This window comes from Microtus pennsylvanicus, chromosome 21, assembly GCF_037038515.1.
Source record: "Microtus pennsylvanicus isolate mMicPen1 chromosome 21, mMicPen1.hap1, whole genome shotgun sequence".
Classification (NCBI taxonomy): domain Eukaryota; kingdom Metazoa; phylum Chordata; class Mammalia; order Rodentia; family Cricetidae; genus Microtus; species Microtus pennsylvanicus.
The window spans coordinates 19,021,952-19,041,304 of NC_134599.1; the positions used below are offsets into that span (position 1 = coordinate 19,021,952).

Genomic DNA, 19,353 nt, shown 5'->3' on the forward strand with positions numbered 1-19,353 from the left:
TTTTTTTATTTGTTTGTCTTGTTTTTTGAGACAGGGTCTTACTATGTAGCCCTGACTGTCCTGGAACTTACTCTGTAGACTCACAGAGGTCCGCCTGCCTCTTCCTCCCGAGTGCTGGGACTAAATGCATGTGCCACACTGCCCGGCTAAGAATGAATCTTTAACTTCTGGAGCAGTGCATCAGAAGTACCGGGCAGTGACCGGCGACAGCAGGCGGTGGGAGACACCTTTCCACCTTGGCTGTTACCTTGCTGCAGTCTTCAGGGGCTCCAGTGCTCCTTAGGTCGTTTCTGCTAAGTAGACTCCAGATTTTATATTTAGGGATATCGGATATGCTACTCATGTTGTTTTTACTCTATTTGGGAGTTTTTCTAGCCTTATCAAGAACTAGAAGCCGGTGAATCTCACAGATGGAGGAACGAATGTTTTACTACAGAGCAATGCTTTTACTCATCTTGAAAGGTTAACTTTAATTAAGACAGTGATAAAAGCTCTCACAGAAAGAGTGACAAATCTGTAGAATTACCTCCACTGCTGCGGGCCATTGTCAGAGCTTCCAGAGAAGTTGCTGGGCTTATTTCGAGTTGGCAGATCATCACTCTGGCTCTGCTAATGACACTGGCTGCCTTCTGCAAGTCTTCAGTATTCAAAAGCAGATTCGCTCCAGCCACTATGACAATGATATTCTCGCCTATAAAGAAATTCTACATATTTATACCAAAGCAAGCCAAGCCAAGCAGTGATATGCTACACTGTAGAGCAGTCCTCTGAAGGCATTATACGGAACGTGTCAGAAGAGTTAATCTTAACATTTCCAGGACATCCAGGTTTAGTTATTATGTTCCAAATGTATTTTTGGCACTATTTCTGTGAGATTCGTAATATTCTATTTTTTTCTTTTTAAAGGAGATAGGATCTAGCTATGTTTTCCAGGATGGCCTTGAGCATCTGGACTTAAGAGCTCCTGCCGCACCTTCCCGCGTAGGTGGGACTATGGGTACAAACCACTATTACCTGATTTACTATGAGAACTTAATCATCTTACATGGATTTATTTATTTGGTGAGAGTGTGTGCCTGCATGCCATGGGCAGCATGTGCAGGTCATAGGATTCAGTTCCTTCCTCCTACCATGCGGTTTCAGGAACGAAACTCATGTCTCCAGGGATCTGCCTGCTGAGCCATCTCTCTTGCCCAATGATCACCTTGAAGAAAATCTTAAGCTCTTTTTCCTTACTGATATTCTTACATATAAAGAATAATAGTTGAGAAATTATATGTAACCTACTTTGATAATTTCTTTTATGTGAAATGACTAATACATGCATATGGTAAAGATTGTGGATTCTAAATGATGGGTTCCATAGAGATGAATATAGGTAGGAATAACCCTGCAGAATGCTCTAAACAAATGCTCTGCTGTATATGAACAGTTCATGTGTGTGCTGTGTTTTCCCAAAAGTGACCTTGTTACTCTGAACACTTTTTTTATATCTAAAAGAGAGAAAATATATGAGATAGGCAATCTCTAACTTCATTTGGCCTGTACTGTAGAGATCAAACACGAACACAGCCAAGGACCTGATACACTCCTAGCACCTGGACCCACTCTCTATAATCCTTAGACACACCCACACAGGAGGGGGTGTGATGCTCCTTATCTGCAGACAAATGGTGTGTGTGTGTGTGTGTGTGTGTATGTGTGTGCGCTCACGCGAGTGTGTGGGGAGGGCAGAGGAGAAACAAATGTTGTTCTTCATGAGCTGCCCTTTAAAGAAATCTTATCTTTTGAGACAGGGTCTTTGACTGGCCTGGAGTTTGTCAAGTAGACTAAGTGAGTCCCAGGCATCAGAGCTGGGATTGCAATCATGTGCTCTCATGCCCAGATTTTGTTTTGGTTTTTGTATTTTTAAAATTCTTCTTCTTCTTCAATATGAGTTTTGGGAATTGAACTCCGGTCTTCTAAAGTACTGTGGTGACTGAACTCTCTCGCCAGCACCTGAAAAATGAACTCTTTTTTTTTTTTTTTTTTTTTTTTACCATTTCAAATAGGTATCATATTTATGTATATTTCATAACAGTTTAATAGATATTGTTCATATATTTCTCAAGTCCATTTTATTTTTTTTTTTATTTTTTTTTAATTTATTTATTTATTAAAGATTTCTGTCTCTTCCCCGCCACCGCCTCCCATTTCCCTCCCCCTCCCCCAATTAAGTCTCCCCCCAGCCCGAAAAGCAATCAGGGTTCCCTGGCCTGTGGGAAGTCCAAGGAACCCCCACCTCCATCCAGGTCTAGTAAGTTGAGCATCCAAACTGCCTAGGCTCCCACAAAGCCAGTGCGTGCAGTAGGATCAGAAACCCATTGCCATTGTTCTTGAGTTCTTGGTAGTCCTCATTGTCCGCTATGTTCAGAGAGTCCCAGGCTTTTCCAGACCCAGGCCAGCTGGCCTTGGTGAGTTCCCAATAGAACATCCCCATTGTCTCAATGTGTGGGTGTACCCCTCGCGGTCCTGAGTTCCATGCTCATGCTCTCTCTCTTTCTGCTCCTGATTTGGACCTTGAGATTTCAGTCCTGTGCTCCAATTTGGGTCTCTGTCTCTGTCTCCTTTCATCGCTTGCTGAAGGTTAATATTCAGGAGGATGCCTATATGTTTTTCTTTGGGTTCTCCTTATTTAGCTTCTCTAGGATCACTAATTATAAGCTCAATGTCCTTGGTTTATGGCTAGAAACCAAATATGAGTGAGTACATCCCATGTTCCTCTTTTTGGGTCTGGCTTACCTCACTCAGGATAGTGTTTTCTATTTCCATCCATTTGTATGCAAAATTCATGAAGTCCTTGTTTTTTATTGCTGAGTAGTACTCTAATATGTATAAATTCCATACTTTCTTCATCCATTCTTCCATTGAAGGGCATCTAGGTTGTTTCCAGGTTCTGGCTATCACAAACAATGCTGCTATGAACATTGTAGAGCATATACTTTTGTTGTATGATAAGGCCTCTCTTGGGTATATTCCCAAGAGTGGTATTGCTGGGTCCAGGGGTAAGTTGATCCCGAATTTCCTGAGAAACCGCCATACTGCCTTCCAAAGTGGTTGCACAAGTTTGCATTCCCACCAGCAATGGATGAGTGTACCCCTTTCTCCACAACCTCTCCAACAAAGGCTTCAATGAAAAATGAACTCTTAAGAGGTGTGCTGTCCAGCGTTGGATTCACAACAGTACATGTGCCACTGACACTTGAAATATTACTGATGTGAACTGAACTGCACTTTGGATAGAAAAAACACAATGGCTTCAAGTTTAGTGCAAAGAACAGGAGTCACATGTCTCACTCTTTTTAAACATTTATTTATTTATTTGTGAGTGTGTGTGTGTGTGCGCACGCGTGGGTATTGGGGGTATTGTGTGCTTCAGAACAAGTTGCCTTTTTCCTTCTACCACATGGGTCTAGGGATGCAACTCACATTGGCAGGCTTGATAGCAGGCATCTTTACCTGCTGAGCCATCTCTCTGACTAATCTAATTTTGTAAAAGCATGCTGAAAAGTTTTTAATTTTAAAATAAATTCAACTACATGTTGAAATGATAATATTTTGGATATATTGGGTTAACATATATTGTCAAAATTAAATTTACCTATTTCTCTTTTTTCTTTTAAAAACACGGTTCCTGGACGATTTAAAAACTGCCTGTGGCTTGCATTTTATTTCCATTGGACAGCACAGCTCTAAAGGAATGAGTTGGAGCAGGCACTTTTCAGTGCTGCAGGCTGCTTGTGCAGATCGTGTATAGACATGACCTAAAACTGCCTCTCCACACAGACTGGTCCCTAGCCTATCGTCTTACCACATGTGTTTGTTGGCTACGAGGAAAACTCAATAAAGCGGGGATGGCTCTGCACAGGCTCAACCTCAGTCTTGGAAAAAGGCAGAGTCCATGTGCTGAAAGACGGCATCTCTCCGTCTCTTCCCTCGCAATGACCTCACTCCTCTGCTGGAGTGAGCTGTAGCGTAACGCACCATGCCTTTCTAGACGGACTTTCGTGGCTGAAGGACAAGCCTGAGACCAATGCTGTCCAAAACAGACATGTGATGAGCTCAATCATGCCTTAAATTTAACATGCCAAAATAACGCTCATCACTTTGTCTGACACTCTTGCCCCTTCATTTGAAGGAGCTGATTGTTCCACTTCTCCATATTTATTCTTATTTTTAGACGGTTTCTCTCTGTAGCCTAGGCTGGCCTTGAGCTCCTTGTAATCTTCTTGTGTGAGTCTCAGAGTGCTTGGATAACAGACTTGTGCTGCCGTGTCCTGCACAGTCTACATCCCAGGATGTTACCTCATTACACCCCGGCTTACCATAATAGGCGTTCATATATACTGCTAAATTTTGAATTGAAAATGAAGATTTTGGTTCATAGGAAAGGAAGAAGGAAAAACTGAAGTCATTCCTAGAAAATGAAGTTTAAGATGAGGAATAACCTGCTTTTGGCAAAAATCATTATTGATGACATAGCTTAATGTAACAAATGTGCGTTCTATGGTCATAATGAGAACTTAACCTCGTGTCTTTAGTACTGCAATTTTAGCACTGCTGAAGTTGAGATGAAAACACTGGATCACGACCTAAAATGGTCATGCAGAAGTATACTATCAGAAGCTGGAGATGAGGCTCAAGTTGGTCCAGTGCTTGCCTAGCTTGCATGAAGCCCAGATTTGGTCCTTAGCACTGCACAAATTGGGCACGGTGAAACATGCCTGTGATCCCACTACCTGAAAGATGTAGGCAAGAGGATCAGAAGTTCAAAGCCATCCTGGAGTATATGACACCTTCGTCTCAAAGCAAACAAAAAACAAAGAAACCAACCCCGAAAGAAACAAACCAGCTGCCTGAAATCCCAGCACTCAGAAGGCTGGACAGGATGTCACTGAGTTCAAAGTGAGCCTAGGCTACAAATAACTTCCCTCTTAAAAAAGTATATATGTAGTCAATATGCTAAGTGGAAAATATTATTGATACTATGTGGAAATATTGAACGAATGATTCCTGAAATGAAAAATTTAACATGTCTCAAATTGCATGCCTCTTTGGATAGCATGATGAAATTTCACTCCACCTGATTCTGTCTCACCTGGGCTGTGAGTCATCTCTTTGTCCAACATACCATGTAGACACTGCCTGTGCATGCACTCCGTACCCTAGCATGTAGACATTGCCTGTGTATGTACTCCCTACCCTAGCATGTAGACATTGCCTGTGTATGCACTCCCTACCCTAGCATGTAGACATTGCCTGTGTATGTACTCCCTACCCTAGCATGTAGACATTGCCTGTGCATGCACTCTGTACCCTAGCATGTAGACACTGCCTATGTATGTACTCCGTACCCTAGCATGTAGACATTGCCTGTGTATGCACTCCGTACCCTAGCATGTAGACATTGCCTGTGTATGCACTCCCTACCCTAGCATGTAGACACTGCCTATGTATGTACTCCGTACCCTAGCATGTAGACACTGCCTGTGCATGCACTCCGTACCCTAGCATGTAGACACTGCCTGTGTATGCACTCTGTACCCTAGCATGTAGACATTGCCTGTGTATGCACTCCCTACCCTAGCATGTAGACATTGCCTGCGTATGCACTCCCTACCCTAGCATGTAGACATTGCCTGTGGATGCACTCCCTACCCTAGCATGTAGACACTGCCTGTGTATGTACTCCATACCCTAGCATGTAGACATTGCCTGCGTATGCACTCCCTACCCTAGCATGTAGACACTGCCTGTGTATGCACTCCCTACCCTAGCATGTAGACACTGCCTGCGTATGCACTCCCTACCCTAGCATGTAGACACTGCCTGTGTATGCACTCCCTACCCTAGCATGTAGACACTGCCTGTGGATGCACTCCCTACCCTAGCATGTAGACATTGCCTGTGGATGCACTCCCTACCCTAGCATGTAGACACTGCCTGCGTATGCACTCCCTACCCTAGCATGTAGACACTGCCTGTGTATGCACTCCCTACCCTAGCATGTAGACACTGCCTGTGGATGCACTCCCTACCCTAGCATGTAGACATTGCCTGTGTATGCACTCCGTACCCTAGCATGTAGACACTGCCTGTGTATGCACTCCGTACCCTAGCATGTAGACACTGCCTGTGTATGCACTCCGTACCCTAGCATGTAGACACTGCCTGTGTATGCACTCCCTACCCTAGCATGTAGACACTGCCTGTGTATGCACTCCCTACCCTAGCATGTAGACATTGCCTGTATATGCACTCCCTACCCTAGCATGTAGACATTGCCTGCGTATGCACTCCCTACCCTAGCATGTAGACATTGCCTGTATATGCACTCCCTACCCTAGCATGTAGACATTGCCTGCGTATGCACTCCCTACCCTAGCATGTAGACACTGCCTGTGTATGCACTCCCTACCCTAGCATGTAGACACTGCCTGTGTATGCACTCCCTACCCTAGCATGTAGACATTGCTTGTGTATGCACTCCCTACTAGGTAACCACTTAAATAGCCATCTTGATTATCAGACGGGCTGCTTAGACAGTGCAGTTCTTGTGTTTATTCTAAGCTCTGCACAGCAGCACAATGCTGCAGCAGAACATCTGTGTCATTTGCCTCACTTGCTTGCGTCATGTAGGTGTTATGTCACCTCACATCATCACGTGAAAGCCAACTGCAGAACAATAAGATCTTCTCAGATAGATTACACTGACATACATTCGTTATTGTTATGAACATTCTATTTTATTATTACTATTGTAAATCTCTTACAGTCTCTAATTTATAAACTAAACTTTACTATAGGGATATACATACAAGAAAAAAACAGAGAGAGATCAGGATTCTCGGCGGTCTTAAAATGTATTCCTTAATGGCAATGGATCTCAACCTGTGCGGTCAACCCTTTTGGGATCGCATATCAGATATTACAATTCATAACATAGCAAAATTACAGTTATGAAGTATAAATGAAATAATTTTATGGTTGGGGTCACCACAACATGAGGAACTGTATTAAAGGGTCTCAGCTTTAGGAAGGTTGAGAACCCCAGCTCTAAGGATAAGGGAGAACCACTGTATATAAATCAGACCTTGTAACAGATCCTAACATATCCCACAATGTACTAGGTTCTATTACATACTCCAGGGATGTCTCGTCTTTCTAAATATAGACCTTAATTTAAAATAAAAAACTCAATCTAGATATTTTTACACTTAGAACAGTTGGTAGATTATGAAATCTCAATTTGAAAGTCATTGCTGGATTTTGTTTGTTTATTTGCTTGAGACAGGGTCTCACTATGTAGCCCTGGCTGTCCTGGAACACCATGTAGTTGAGGCTGGCCTCAAATCCACAGAGATCTGCCACCACGCCTAGCTGTGGTTACTGCTTTTAAAGAGAAACGTTCTAACTATGGCAGAACTATGCACATTGACTTTTGAGGTTTGATTGCTGCTTAAAGACAAAATTGAATACTAATGATAAGTTAGAAGTAATTGCTTGCTGCCATTTGCCCAGTAAATAATCTATAAATATGATTCATCAAACTTTGTTTTGCATCCATTTACATTTATTTACTTAGTGGAAATGACAGGGAAGTACTCGACTATTCTGAGATACACATATCAGTTCCAAGCTCCCGTGAAGGATAAAGGGGGCATGACAGGACCAAGATCATATTTGGAAGTATCTCTATATATGCTTCATATATACTAGATGGAGTATTTTACATATGATCAAGGTGGGGAACATAATTTAAGGGAAATGTTTTCATTTGGATTGGAACAGCCACACCTCAAGGTCATGGAGCAGCGGGTGTGCTAAGAGGCCAGAAGGACTAGGGAACAATTGTTGCTTCCAACCTAGTTCTGGAAGTGAGCTGTCTGTTCCAGGCGGTGACACCCGCACGTGAAGCACATACCTTCATCATTGACAATTATAGAAGCAGCGCCTGTTGCAGCATCTCTGGTCTGATATGTAAATTCTACAAGAAAAGGAAGAAAATTACAATCACATAATATACAGCCTGGCATGGATAATTTATTTGAACAATTTCAATGTGACACTAATTCTTGGAAACACTTTTTAACCTTTAACCATCTGGAATGAGTTTAAAAAAATAAGTAATTAGTGCTAATTTATACCCATCACCTATACAATGAGGAAACCCGGCATCTTTACGGTTAGTAGCGCCATTTCTTTGCATTAGTAACGACCCATCAAACTACCCACACTTACTACTCCTTAACACCATGCACGGTTGTATACATATGCATTTTTTAAAAACAACATATTTCTTTTCCTCACTGTAAAAACACATGACAGACTTGAGACAAAAAACCAAAAGGTTAAATGTTTAAAAAATGAACTTGTTTGACTTTCTTCACTTTCATAAACTTTGTATTTTACCGTGGACTGTGGTCTGACATGGAGACATATGTTCACCAGGCAGTCTCCGGTAGCAGCAGAGAGCTCTGAACTGGAGACAGAAGACCTGCGTCCAGTCCTGGCTACAGCCCCGACTAGCTGGGTCCTATGGAAAAACCCCAGAGCCTTGCTGGTCTTTGATTTTCCTTCTGTGATTTGCGTTTCCACCCTTGACACTTCTGTGAGGGCCGTCAGCTATGACATCCGATGACCCCTCTTAAATGACCCTTTATGAATATAGCACCTGTTTTTCCTTGTCACCTCCCTCACGGCCTTTGAATGAAGATCTGTGACCTCCCAGGATTTCATTCCCGTCTGGAGGAATGTACATGAAAGGATTAGACAAAGCGGCACGTGGCTTCTCTGGCCACCAGGGGATTCTTAGCTTTCAGTTTTCCCAACAAGATTGCAGAAGAAAGTTATAAACAGTAAGTCAGGTGTGGTGCCACATGTCTGTAATCTTTGCACTCAGGAGGTTGAGGCAGGAGGACTGCCTTTATATAGTGAACACCAGATCAGCCAAGGCTATACACTAAGACCCTTTCTCAGAAAAGTAAAACCAAACCAAAATAAGATTAAATTCCTAAAGAAAGTTATAAACATAGGACTAGAGAGATAGCTCAGCAGTTAAAAACGTTTAAAATAGGTGAAATTTTACCTGTAGAAATATGATTCTGTTTTAAGTTTTCTATGTAATCATTGCCAAAAGAATCTTTGCCAACCTGTACCAAAGAGATGATGAACATTAGATCTTTTACATTTAGTAAAATGTTACAATGTAGATTTTAGGATATTTAGCATTTTAAAAGGGCATATCTGCATGGTACTTCATAAGCATTAACTAATTAATCTTAATGTAAGATGCTAGACTTGATTTCAGCCCAAAGGATGTTCTGTAACCCTGTTTCGCTTACATCTCACCTAACGCACGAAGCATGTACGCCTGAGTACCACCTGCATGCTAGTGCCCGAGGGGACCAGAAGAAAGCTTCAGATCTCTTAGGGCAGGAGTCACAAATGGTTGCCAGTGGCCTGGTGGGTGTTGGGAACTGAACTTGGGTCCTCTGCGAGAGCAGTCAGTGCTCTCTCTCACTGCTGGGCTCTCTCCACCCCAGTATCGGTTTATTGAAGGCAAAACTGCGTGAGAATTGCATACATGGCCCAGGGGATGCTTTTTTTTTTTATTTCTTTTGTAATTCTTCACCTTCAAGCCTTGTAAGAATTTATCATTCATTTATATCTCTGGACTTTCTTTGACAAAGGTTAAGATCGCATGCTAACGTGGCTGGGAAAAGGCCACAGGGCCGCAATCCTACATGGAGAACTATGGCCTATGGCCACTATTGAGAAGAGGAGTCTTTCCAGGGAAGAGCACACCAACTGGTTATCCAGTGCCAAATGGTCAGCCCTGAAAGATGATACACACAGAGACAGTATACAAATTGGGCAGACTGTATTTATGAATTCATGGCTATATAAACATACACATACATGTATGTAACAACGAGAAAAGGTCATGAATTTCAAAGCGAGCAAGGAGGGGCTTATGGGAAGGCTTAGAGGGAGGAAAAGGGGTATAATTATAATCTCAAGAAGTTAAAGAAATAGTTAAAATAAGCTTGAGATCTGGGCATGGTGGAGCCTGCTGAGTACTCAGCAGGTGGAGGCTGGAGGAAGGACAAATTTAAGGACTTCCTGGGTTACCTACTGAGACCTACTTGTCCCCTCCCCTCCCAGTGTTACAAGAAGTATACACTTCCTAATCCTTTTCCTTTTTTTTTTCTGGCTCAAACCGAAGTTATTAGAAATTATTAAGAAGTTACAGTAGACCCTTAGAAAAGGTTTTTGTTTATTTCTTGCCACTGAGGGCTCAATGAACGGACCCGAAAGAGCACAATAAGACAAATGGGATCCTCACAAGGGAAGCAGGTAGAAAATGCTAACGGGCCTAATAAAGACAAAGGAATATCGGGAGGCTTCTGCTTCCCAGTCACACTTTGGCCATCAAATTGACAAGAAAAATTTAAATGTAAGCATCTTGGCCAGGAGGCAAATGGTGCATATGGGAGTCAGAGAACTTGGAGTCTTATTTCTGCCATTATCAAGCTAATTAAAATTCTTTGCATTTTGCCTCAAATTGTTCCATCTGAGCCAGGCTGGAGGGTGGAACTGGTGTGAGTTCTCCCTGGCAGGCAGGAAACCAATGGCTCTCAACATTAGCTGCACATGACTATCTCCCAAGGACTTTCAACATCCCAGTGCGCTGGTCTGGTCATACTCCCAGTTAAACCACACTCTGCCGGGGCCTCTGCACGGGGAGGTGACTACAGTGTGTGGTCCAAGTGCAAGAATCTAGGGCTGGGAGAGGACCATAAAGCCTTGTGTGTGCTGAGGAGATGGAGAAGAAGGTGAGAACACATCCCCTGGCATGCTCTGGAGGGAGACCAGTTGAGTGGAGATGGGGACGCATGGCCTGCAGAAGGCATCAGGCCACCAGATAAAATAGAGCAGCAGAGATTTCTTTGGCCTGCGTTTCCTGGACCCAGCTCAGTTAGAAGTACTGCAGGTTTGTTCCCCTTGTTTTTTTGTTTCTAACTTTCTAAAATTCACTTTTGGCCAGAAATAATTAGATTTTATTTTCGGAGCTGTGAGTAGAAAGTCATTATTAACTTGACCTCGTCACTTGACTGCGTTAGAACACAGTGTGTGTACAATATGCTCGTGTTTACTTCCTTGCCTTTACTTCTGAGAACTTAGGAGTCCATTCTTCTCTCTTCCACCTACTCAAATTGTACCTGTTTTTCAAGCACCACTTACGTCTACCTTCCTTCTTTTGGCTCCCATTAGTCCTCTCACTTCCAGACCTCCTACACAGATTCCTGATCACTGCCATAATTCAATGCCATCGTACACTGTTTGCAACTCCATATCTGTCCACTGGGGCTCCCTAAAACTTGGAGTTATGCTAGCTTGAAATATATTGTCCTTCCCAAAGCCCGGCACACGGAAGGTGTCCCATTAGCATTACATCGTCTCAGTTACCCTCCAGTTTATTTTCTTGGACCTATCTTATCCCTGAAGGGATGTGACCATGAGCACTGGAGTATTCTGTTGTGGCTGCAGACAAGGCTTGGTGCTGACAAGGCTTTGTTATAGCAGGGCTCTTGTCTTGAGGGCTGTTCCTGTATCTGCACATGATCTGAGGCAGTCTGTCTGTGCAGCCTGTTCCAGCAGAGAGGAGGCAGTCAAAAGCAGCTTCAACAAAGAAGTAAGCCAGGGCAATTCTCAGGACCCAGTGATCTTGCACAGAAAGAGTCTTCTCGTTATGAAGGTATTCTCAAGCACTGTTTTTCAAGCTCTCTTACTTGAAGCCCCTCAACCCCACACTTACTGTTTTCCTTGTTTACACACAGTACAGATTAACAATTTGTAAAATAGAAAAACAATGCAATAAAAGCAAAAAGAGTATCATAAGATACAAAGTCTCATTTATTATTGCTATTAAATTCAGTGGCTGTAAAAATCTAGCCTTAAGTTGCTATAAATCATTCTGTTTACTTCTGGTTTCTGTACTGTCTAGACTGGGGACAGACTGAGCATGGCACTGACCTGAGGAGTAGACTTTTGAGTGGCATTGTCCTAACCTGCTGTGCCCTTTGTTACTGGACTTCCTGCCTGACCTTTCTAACGGAGATTACCCGCATTGGGAGTGAGTGAGTTTTACATTTGTAGGAAGCAAACTCATACAATCTCTTTAGGCCACCCTAGTGTGCTGGTTCCTGGCTTGGTCCCTGGGGTCCATGTCTGCTTGTGGTCTCCTTACATCTGCACATAACGCAGCTCTGGGCTCCCAGTGGGCCCCTGCATTCTTGAGCTCTTTATTTAACATGGTTCTTGTTGTCAATGTTTAGTGTTTGTTCTTTATCTCCCTTTGAGAGTGTGTGCGTGCATGAGGACACACACATGTATGCATGCTGTGTGCATGCATGTGAAGGCCAGAGGTCAACTTTAGGTGTCGTCCTTTTGGGACAGTATTCATGTTGTTTGTGGTACTGTCTCTTACTGGCCTAGAACTTTCCAATTTGGCTAGGTTGGCTGGCTAGTGAGTCCCATGGCTCCTTCTGTCTTGGCCTTAGTTAGCCTCTCCAGTGTGGGGATGAACACCAGAATGTCTGGTTATTTTTATTTTTAAAAAAGAAAACAAATTATCTTTTTTCATTTTACATACCAATCCCAGTTCTCACTCCCTCCCTTCCTCCCATTCTGTCCACCTTACCCCCCGCCATCCACTTCTTGAGACAGGGTTTCTCAGTAGCTATGGAGCCAGTCTTGGAACTTGCTCTGTAGACCAGGCTGGCCTTGAACTTACAGAGCTGCGCCAGCCTCTGCTGGGATTAAAGGCATGCACCACCACCACCCGGTTGCTTTTGTTTTTAATAAACACGGGTTCTATATATTGAGATCAGATCCACATGCTTGTCACATTGCACGGGGTCTCAGTAGGGTAGCTTTGCACGGGTGCTGGTTCTTCTGTGTTAGCCTCCAGAGCACTGGGATGGCAGACATTCTCCAGTGTTTGATGCTTAGAAGGAATGTCTTACCTTGAACATTTGGCTTCAGTGGAGAAGTGGAGGAAACATTTACAGAAATCAGGTGAAGTCTATAGAGAGCTCCTGGCAGGCTCTTTGCCTTGGGATGAAGGCTTTAATTTTCAAAAATACCATCCCCAATTATCGTTGAACTTTAGCCTTAGCACACGACTCAGCTGAATGCCAAACACGTGATTCTTAACTGCTTAGAGTGCTTCAGTATCTATCCGTCACTATGAACACTGATGTAACTCTTGTGTAATGTTTTGTCACAGTTATCTTTACAGATAACTCTCCTTCCTGGTTTCTCCTGGGCCACTGAGCTTCCCAGGAGAGCCTGGCATCTAGTGTGCTGAGGTGCAGCATACATAAGGTAGTGTTGCTTGGAGAACGACAGCGGATTCGCTACCAGATTTTCTTTTGCTCCATCTGTTCATTTTAATCTTGATTATTATAACGATTTTGGTTTGGATTTGGAACTTGTCATCTTTCAGAAACTGCTAGAAAACAAGTGTGTTAACTTGCCTAACAAACATATACTGCAAATTGTGGTTGCTGGGGCACATCTGTAACCCCAGCTTTACAGAGGCAAAGGCAGGAGGAATGAAGGACTTTCTACACTGTAAGCAAGTTCAAGGCCAGTGTGGGCTGTATGAAACCCTGTCTCACACAACCGAGAAGAAAAATGCAACACAGCACAATACTACACAGTGGAAAACTATAATGAAGATGGATAACTTTTGCTATAAAAGTCTATTAATCCTGGCACTTGGGAGACAGGAGCAGATGAATCTCTGAGCGAGTTCGAGGCCAGAGTGATCCACAGAGTGAGTTCTAGGACAGCCAGGGCTACACAGAGAAACCATATCTTGATACCCCCCCCCCAAAAAAAAAAGAATTCTAAGAGGTACATATATATAATCCCAGCATCAGGAACTGAGGCAGGAGGATTATGATCTGGAGGCTAATATGGGTTACAAAGAGAAACCCCTTATTAATCAGTTAATAAAAAGGATTCATACTAGTGGTGATGTTCGGAGGAAGAAGGCATTTACATTTGTAAGACTGTATTCCTTCCCCAACACCAAAACAATAAAAGTAGGTAAGTAAATCAATAAATAAAACAAGAAGACTAAGACTATCACACAGCTTTCTTAATTTAAGTATTCAAATAAATCTCTGCCTAGGTGGGATTTGCTTGAAGCCTGTTTTCTTATGTTTCACTGTATGAACACCTAGACTAAGCTGTGTGGAACAAACATGGGATGACCGAAGCGCATGGGAGATGATCCAGAAGCACTCAGGTGCTGGCACGAGCCTTGGCGAACAGGCCAAGGTGAAACAATCGCCCTCCCAACTGGAGCACAGTTCCCGCCTGCTCCTCTCCCCTCTCCTCACGTGGTGTCACGGTTCGCCCCCAAGTTCAGTTCTGCAACTCAAGGATTTCTATTATGTTTTTCTATCTTTGCCTCAAATTCCACAGACCTAAAATAAAATCTCCAAATCTTAGTGTAGGGTGAGATCCCAGGACACATGCAATCTTGACTTTAGGCTACACCAGTAGTTTGCATAAAGCTTCCAAGAGGGGAGGTGCTCCGTGTCTTTTACAGTCCCAGGTCTAGGGAAACCCCCTTGTTCCAGGACAGTCACTTTGGATGCCTACCTTCCCATACCAATTCTGTGTCCAGCTCTGGCCATCCAGGAAATCACATGCTCTTCCCAGTTCCTGAGTCCCCCTCTGTGAGCATCCCTGGGCCATTACCTAGATCTCATCAATCAAGCATGGAATAAGTCAGGTGTAAAGTTTTTTGTAAGCCCTCTCTCAGAATGCTATCATTTCTAGAATTATAATTATGTCCTGATTGCTATATTACTATTTTAAATCCTTAGGGACCAAATCTTCAGAGCAGAGGGGTTCATATTTGGAACCTTTTGTTTCCTGTGATGTTTCTGACCAAACAACCATGAGAATGATATGCTGGTCATGGATCAGAAATGAAGCCCAGCTCATTACCAGATGAAGTGATAATTGCATAGCCTACCCATCACAGAAAGGCTCCTATGGAGAGGAGAGTGCTGTGTGGAAATGGAAATGACATTTCTGCACATTTTTTTTGAAAATCAAGAGACATCTTTTCTAAGTTTCTTTGTGTTTTTCTTATTATCCGCTGTGCAGACTAAAACCTAACTTTCCCTATATTTAAACTCACATGCTTTCACCTTCTCACAATAGCAAGGTTACCACTTTCAAATGATATGAAATATATAAAATTTGAAACTTCTGACAGCCAAACACAATTATTTCCAAGTTATTTCAGTAGGATTACTGACTGTTACATACTTTATATCACCGAAAACAGAAGTCTGCCAAGGTATTTGCTATGTGTGGCTATTAAAGCCTACATCCCACCGCCATTACAATATGGCAGTAAATGATGGCTTAGTGGTGAGGGGCTGTGCTCCCAGGATCTGTGCTGCTGTGGTAACAGCTGCTGGAAACAGGAAGACTCAGGCCGTTTAGAAGGTGGACTGCAGACGCCCGGGGCACAGGTTAATAATTCCCCTCGCATTGCACACTTTGGTTAAAACTCGCTGTGTTCATGGAATACAGCATCAAGTCATTTAAGGACTGCCATTTGCCAGAGGATCCACTCATACAGAGCATAAGAAAGCCCAATCACTCTTATTTAGATTTTTCAAAAGACTTAAAAACAGGTAATCAAATAAGTGCAAGGCACGCAAGCATAGCCATGGGTTATTCTGAAACAGTCAGAAAGTGGAAGAAGTCCAGGAGCCCATTGGCGGACTCACTGATGGAGAAGTGATGGTGTACCCACAGACAGGGTACTATTTGACCACTGTCCAGGATGTAATGCTGATACATGCTACGAAATGGAGAAATCGCAAAAACAATGAAAGAAGCCAGAAGCAGAAATCTTATATTACACAGTCCGTTTATATAAAGTCTCCAGAACTGATAGGTTCATAGAGATAGAATGGAGTGTGGTGGTTCTGGGGCTCCAGGTGGAGGAAGAAACGGGAAGAAATTGTGTAAATGGACAAGAGTTTCCCTTTCGAATAATGATGTCCTGTAACCGGTTAGTAGTGGAAGTTGCAAAACACTGCAGATTACTAATTAAAGTATTGCTGAACTTTACTATTTCTTTAGAGAGGGCCTCACTATGTAGCTCAGGCTGGCCCTAAACTTGTAATTAGTTTCATGGGTAACTGGTAGCATAGGCCTGCTCCGCTATCCCCAGTGAAATGTTCACTGTACAACGGTGAAGGAGAACAGAAATGATGAGCATGAACCAGCCTCACCCCCCTGGACCCCTCCCCTATGTTTCAAGCTTACCTTGCAGACTATGGACGCCTTCGCTCCAAGCCGAGCAGCTTGGACACACTGGTTGGCACCTTTCCCTCCAAAGCCAATGAAAAACTTATGTCCGTGGATGGTTTCTCCAGTTTTTGGCAAGCGAGAAGTAAGACTATTATCATTTAAAGAGAAGAAAACAAAGCTCATTGGTAACTGCAGTCAGGGCACATGCAGGCCTTAGAAGCTCAGAAAGGTATCCAAGGGGGTTCGATGACTCTTAAGGAGGCTCAGCCGCCAGGAAGACAGCCTTTCCTTTCAGTTTGGGTCCTGACAGACAGAACCCATCTCTTTCAGAGAATGCCTCTCTTCTCTCCACAGCCACTGCTGTAGCAGCACTGCAAAGGACAGCTGGTGTCTGCATGCATTGGGCTTATTCATGGGACAGTCCCCGGCTCACACCAAACCCGAGCGCTATTCACAGTGGGACTCAGCTGGTGGAGCGAAGTCAAGTGTCTGGGCTTCTCCGGCACTTTAAGCAGGAGGTATACACGATGCTAGTGAGTAGTCAAGTGTAGGACCTAAAGGGGAGAGGGAAGCAGCAATTCCCTAGGCTGAAACAATCCTCTTTGTTTACTTGAGGGTGGGGTGGGAACAGACTTTGATTCCATCTCCTGCATACCATTGCCATTTCATGCACTATGTAAAAAAGAACACATACTTAAAACAGCGGAGCCTGAAGTACCAAGTTTAGGCTTTAACTTTTATTATGCAACATATCAATGATAAGTACACCCCTTATCCTAGTCACTCATTGTTGCGGGAGGTCCTCCCACTCCTCCAGCCTATCGCCGCTGAGATACCAGCCCCTTGGGGCGTGGTCTCTCTCCCTTTAAAAAAGCAGCCACTTCCCTCTCCTCTCTCTCTTCACTTCCTGCTCCGCCGGCTACTAGACTCCTGGTTGCGTTGCGTAGAGGGCTGTTGCCTGGGACAGTGATCTGTAAGTTTTTTCCCCTTTAAATAAATATCACCCTATTAATCATAATCCCAAATTGGTGTGGCATTGTTTGTGACTTACGCCTTCATTTTGGCGCCCCACGTTGGGCGCCATTCTGTAGTAATATGGGCGACGGCGGGGCTGTGTCCCCAACCCCCAGCCGCCTGCCCGGCTAGCTTATGCCCCGAAATAATTACACGGACACTGTATTCTTTTAATCACTGCTTGGCCCTTAGCTCTAGCCCTTACTGGCTAATTCTGATATCCCAATCAACCCATCTCTAATAATCTGTGAGCACCGGTCTTACCGGGAAGATTCTAGCCTAAGTCCATCCTGGGTCGGAGCTGGGGCATGGCGTCTCTCTGAAGCCTCTGCTCCGGAGAGGAGAGCTGCGGAGTCTGACCTCACTTCCTCTTCCTCCCAGCGTTTTGTTCTGTTTACTCCTCCCACCTATCTCCTAACCAATGAGAGCCAAGCAGCTTCTTTTTATTTAACCAATGACCTTCCTCCATCAACTCATCAGTCAGATTTAATTATTATCAGCTCCTAGTTGTTCTTGTTTCCATTTCCACTGGCATCTCAAGAAGCTAAGCATGGTCTTCACCATAACCAAGAAGCTAAGCATGGTCTTTGTAGTGAGCCGGACAGGATCGCCATTACAAGATGGCGCTGACATCCTGTCTTGTTGGTTATAAACAACTCCATATTTGGCTATTCCTTTGAGAGCTGCGTGTCCCCGCTTCCCGCATGCGCGGTGGATGTAGATTCTTGAGCCTATCCTGATGGCGGTCTGGTGTCAGCTGTTGGTGGCAGCCAATCACAGGGCAACCCGTGTGCCAATTCCCTATTTAAGCGGCTGCCTAAGTGCGCCCCTGCCCTTCGCTTCCTGCTGCCTCTCCCCTTCGCTCCCTGCCCCTCCGCTTCCTGTCCTTCGTTTTCCTGCTCCCTCCTTTCCTGCTCCCCATCAATCAAGGGCACTCCAGTAAAGCGTGATCTGAGTGGAATCCTGATGTGGTGGTCGTTCTTCCGTCGCCGGTCAAGAAGTCCGCCACAGGTCTTCACCATAACCAAGAAGCTAAGCATGGTCTTCACCATAACCAAGAAGCTAAGCACCATCTTCACCAAAACCAAGAAGCTAAGCATGATCTTTACCATAATGGTATGGCCAACGGTGACAGTATTACCCAAGGCAAAAATTACGACGTTTGTTCTAGGTAAATATTTTCATAATTTCAAAGGCAAGATTTGAGGAAATAAAATTTCTGAAGGATGGAAAGAAATGACTGGTTTCAAAATGGTAGGAGTTTCAAACATAGGGCCAAGCAAGAGGACATCTGATTAGCTGACCACAAAGAAGGGGCCAAGGACGGCAGAAGGACCACAGAAGTGAATCTGCTTTCTGTAGGAAAGAAAGGCCAACTAGGCTTCCAATGGAAATCAGCTGAGAATCTATGCTGTTTGAGGAGATTATAAGATTGTATTTATTAATAGGCTTGATATATGTGAAATGAGTACCATATTATATCAGAAGAGAGAGACAGAACAGTGCCAATTCCTCCAGGCCACTAACAGGTTGTTTACGGCGGGGATGATATGAACTAAGGCCAGAATGCACAATGGTTTCAATAAAGACCAAGATGAGCCCGTGAGCCTCTCTGTGTGCTTCTAAAACCGTCAATAAATCAGCCAAGGCTCTTCCGCTCCCCAGCACTGCACTGTCAAATACGGTTGAGATTCAAGAGACTCACCAACAATTTGAAAACATCCCACTCCTCCTCTTTTCAATGCTATTTTTATCCCGGATTCTACATGCATTTATAGTACTGATGAAAAAAATATACATCTAAAAGGTTCACTTCTGAAAAAGGTACTCAATCAAGAGAAGAACGGTTTTAATGTAATGTTATTATCCTGTCATTTAATTTAGCGATGACAGTGATGATGAGATTTTGATTTGCATCAGAAATCTTAAGCATTTCAGGAC

General features: G+C 43.6%; 1 protein-coding gene across 4 annotated transcripts in view; it reads right to left on the reverse strand.

Moving 5' to 3' along the window:
* Rbks (ribokinase) overlaps positions 1-19,353 on the reverse strand; it is a 91,484-nt gene that overhangs the window by 50,363 nt on the left and 21,768 nt on the right. For 2 of the 4 annotated variants that reach the window (XM_075955030.1, XM_075955031.1), the window contains 4 exons: positions 16,414-16,546; positions 9,128-9,191; positions 7,964-8,026; positions 527-691 (listed from right to left, as the gene is read on the reverse strand). In XM_075955030.1, coding sequence (XP_075811145.1) covers positions 527-691; positions 7,964-8,026; positions 9,128-9,191; positions 16,414-16,546 — 425 coding nt within the window. The remainder of the gene's footprint in view (positions 1-526; positions 692-7,963; positions 8,027-9,127; positions 9,192-16,413; positions 16,547-19,353) is intronic. The other 2 variants (XM_075955032.1, XM_075955033.1) reach the window with 2 other exon arrangements.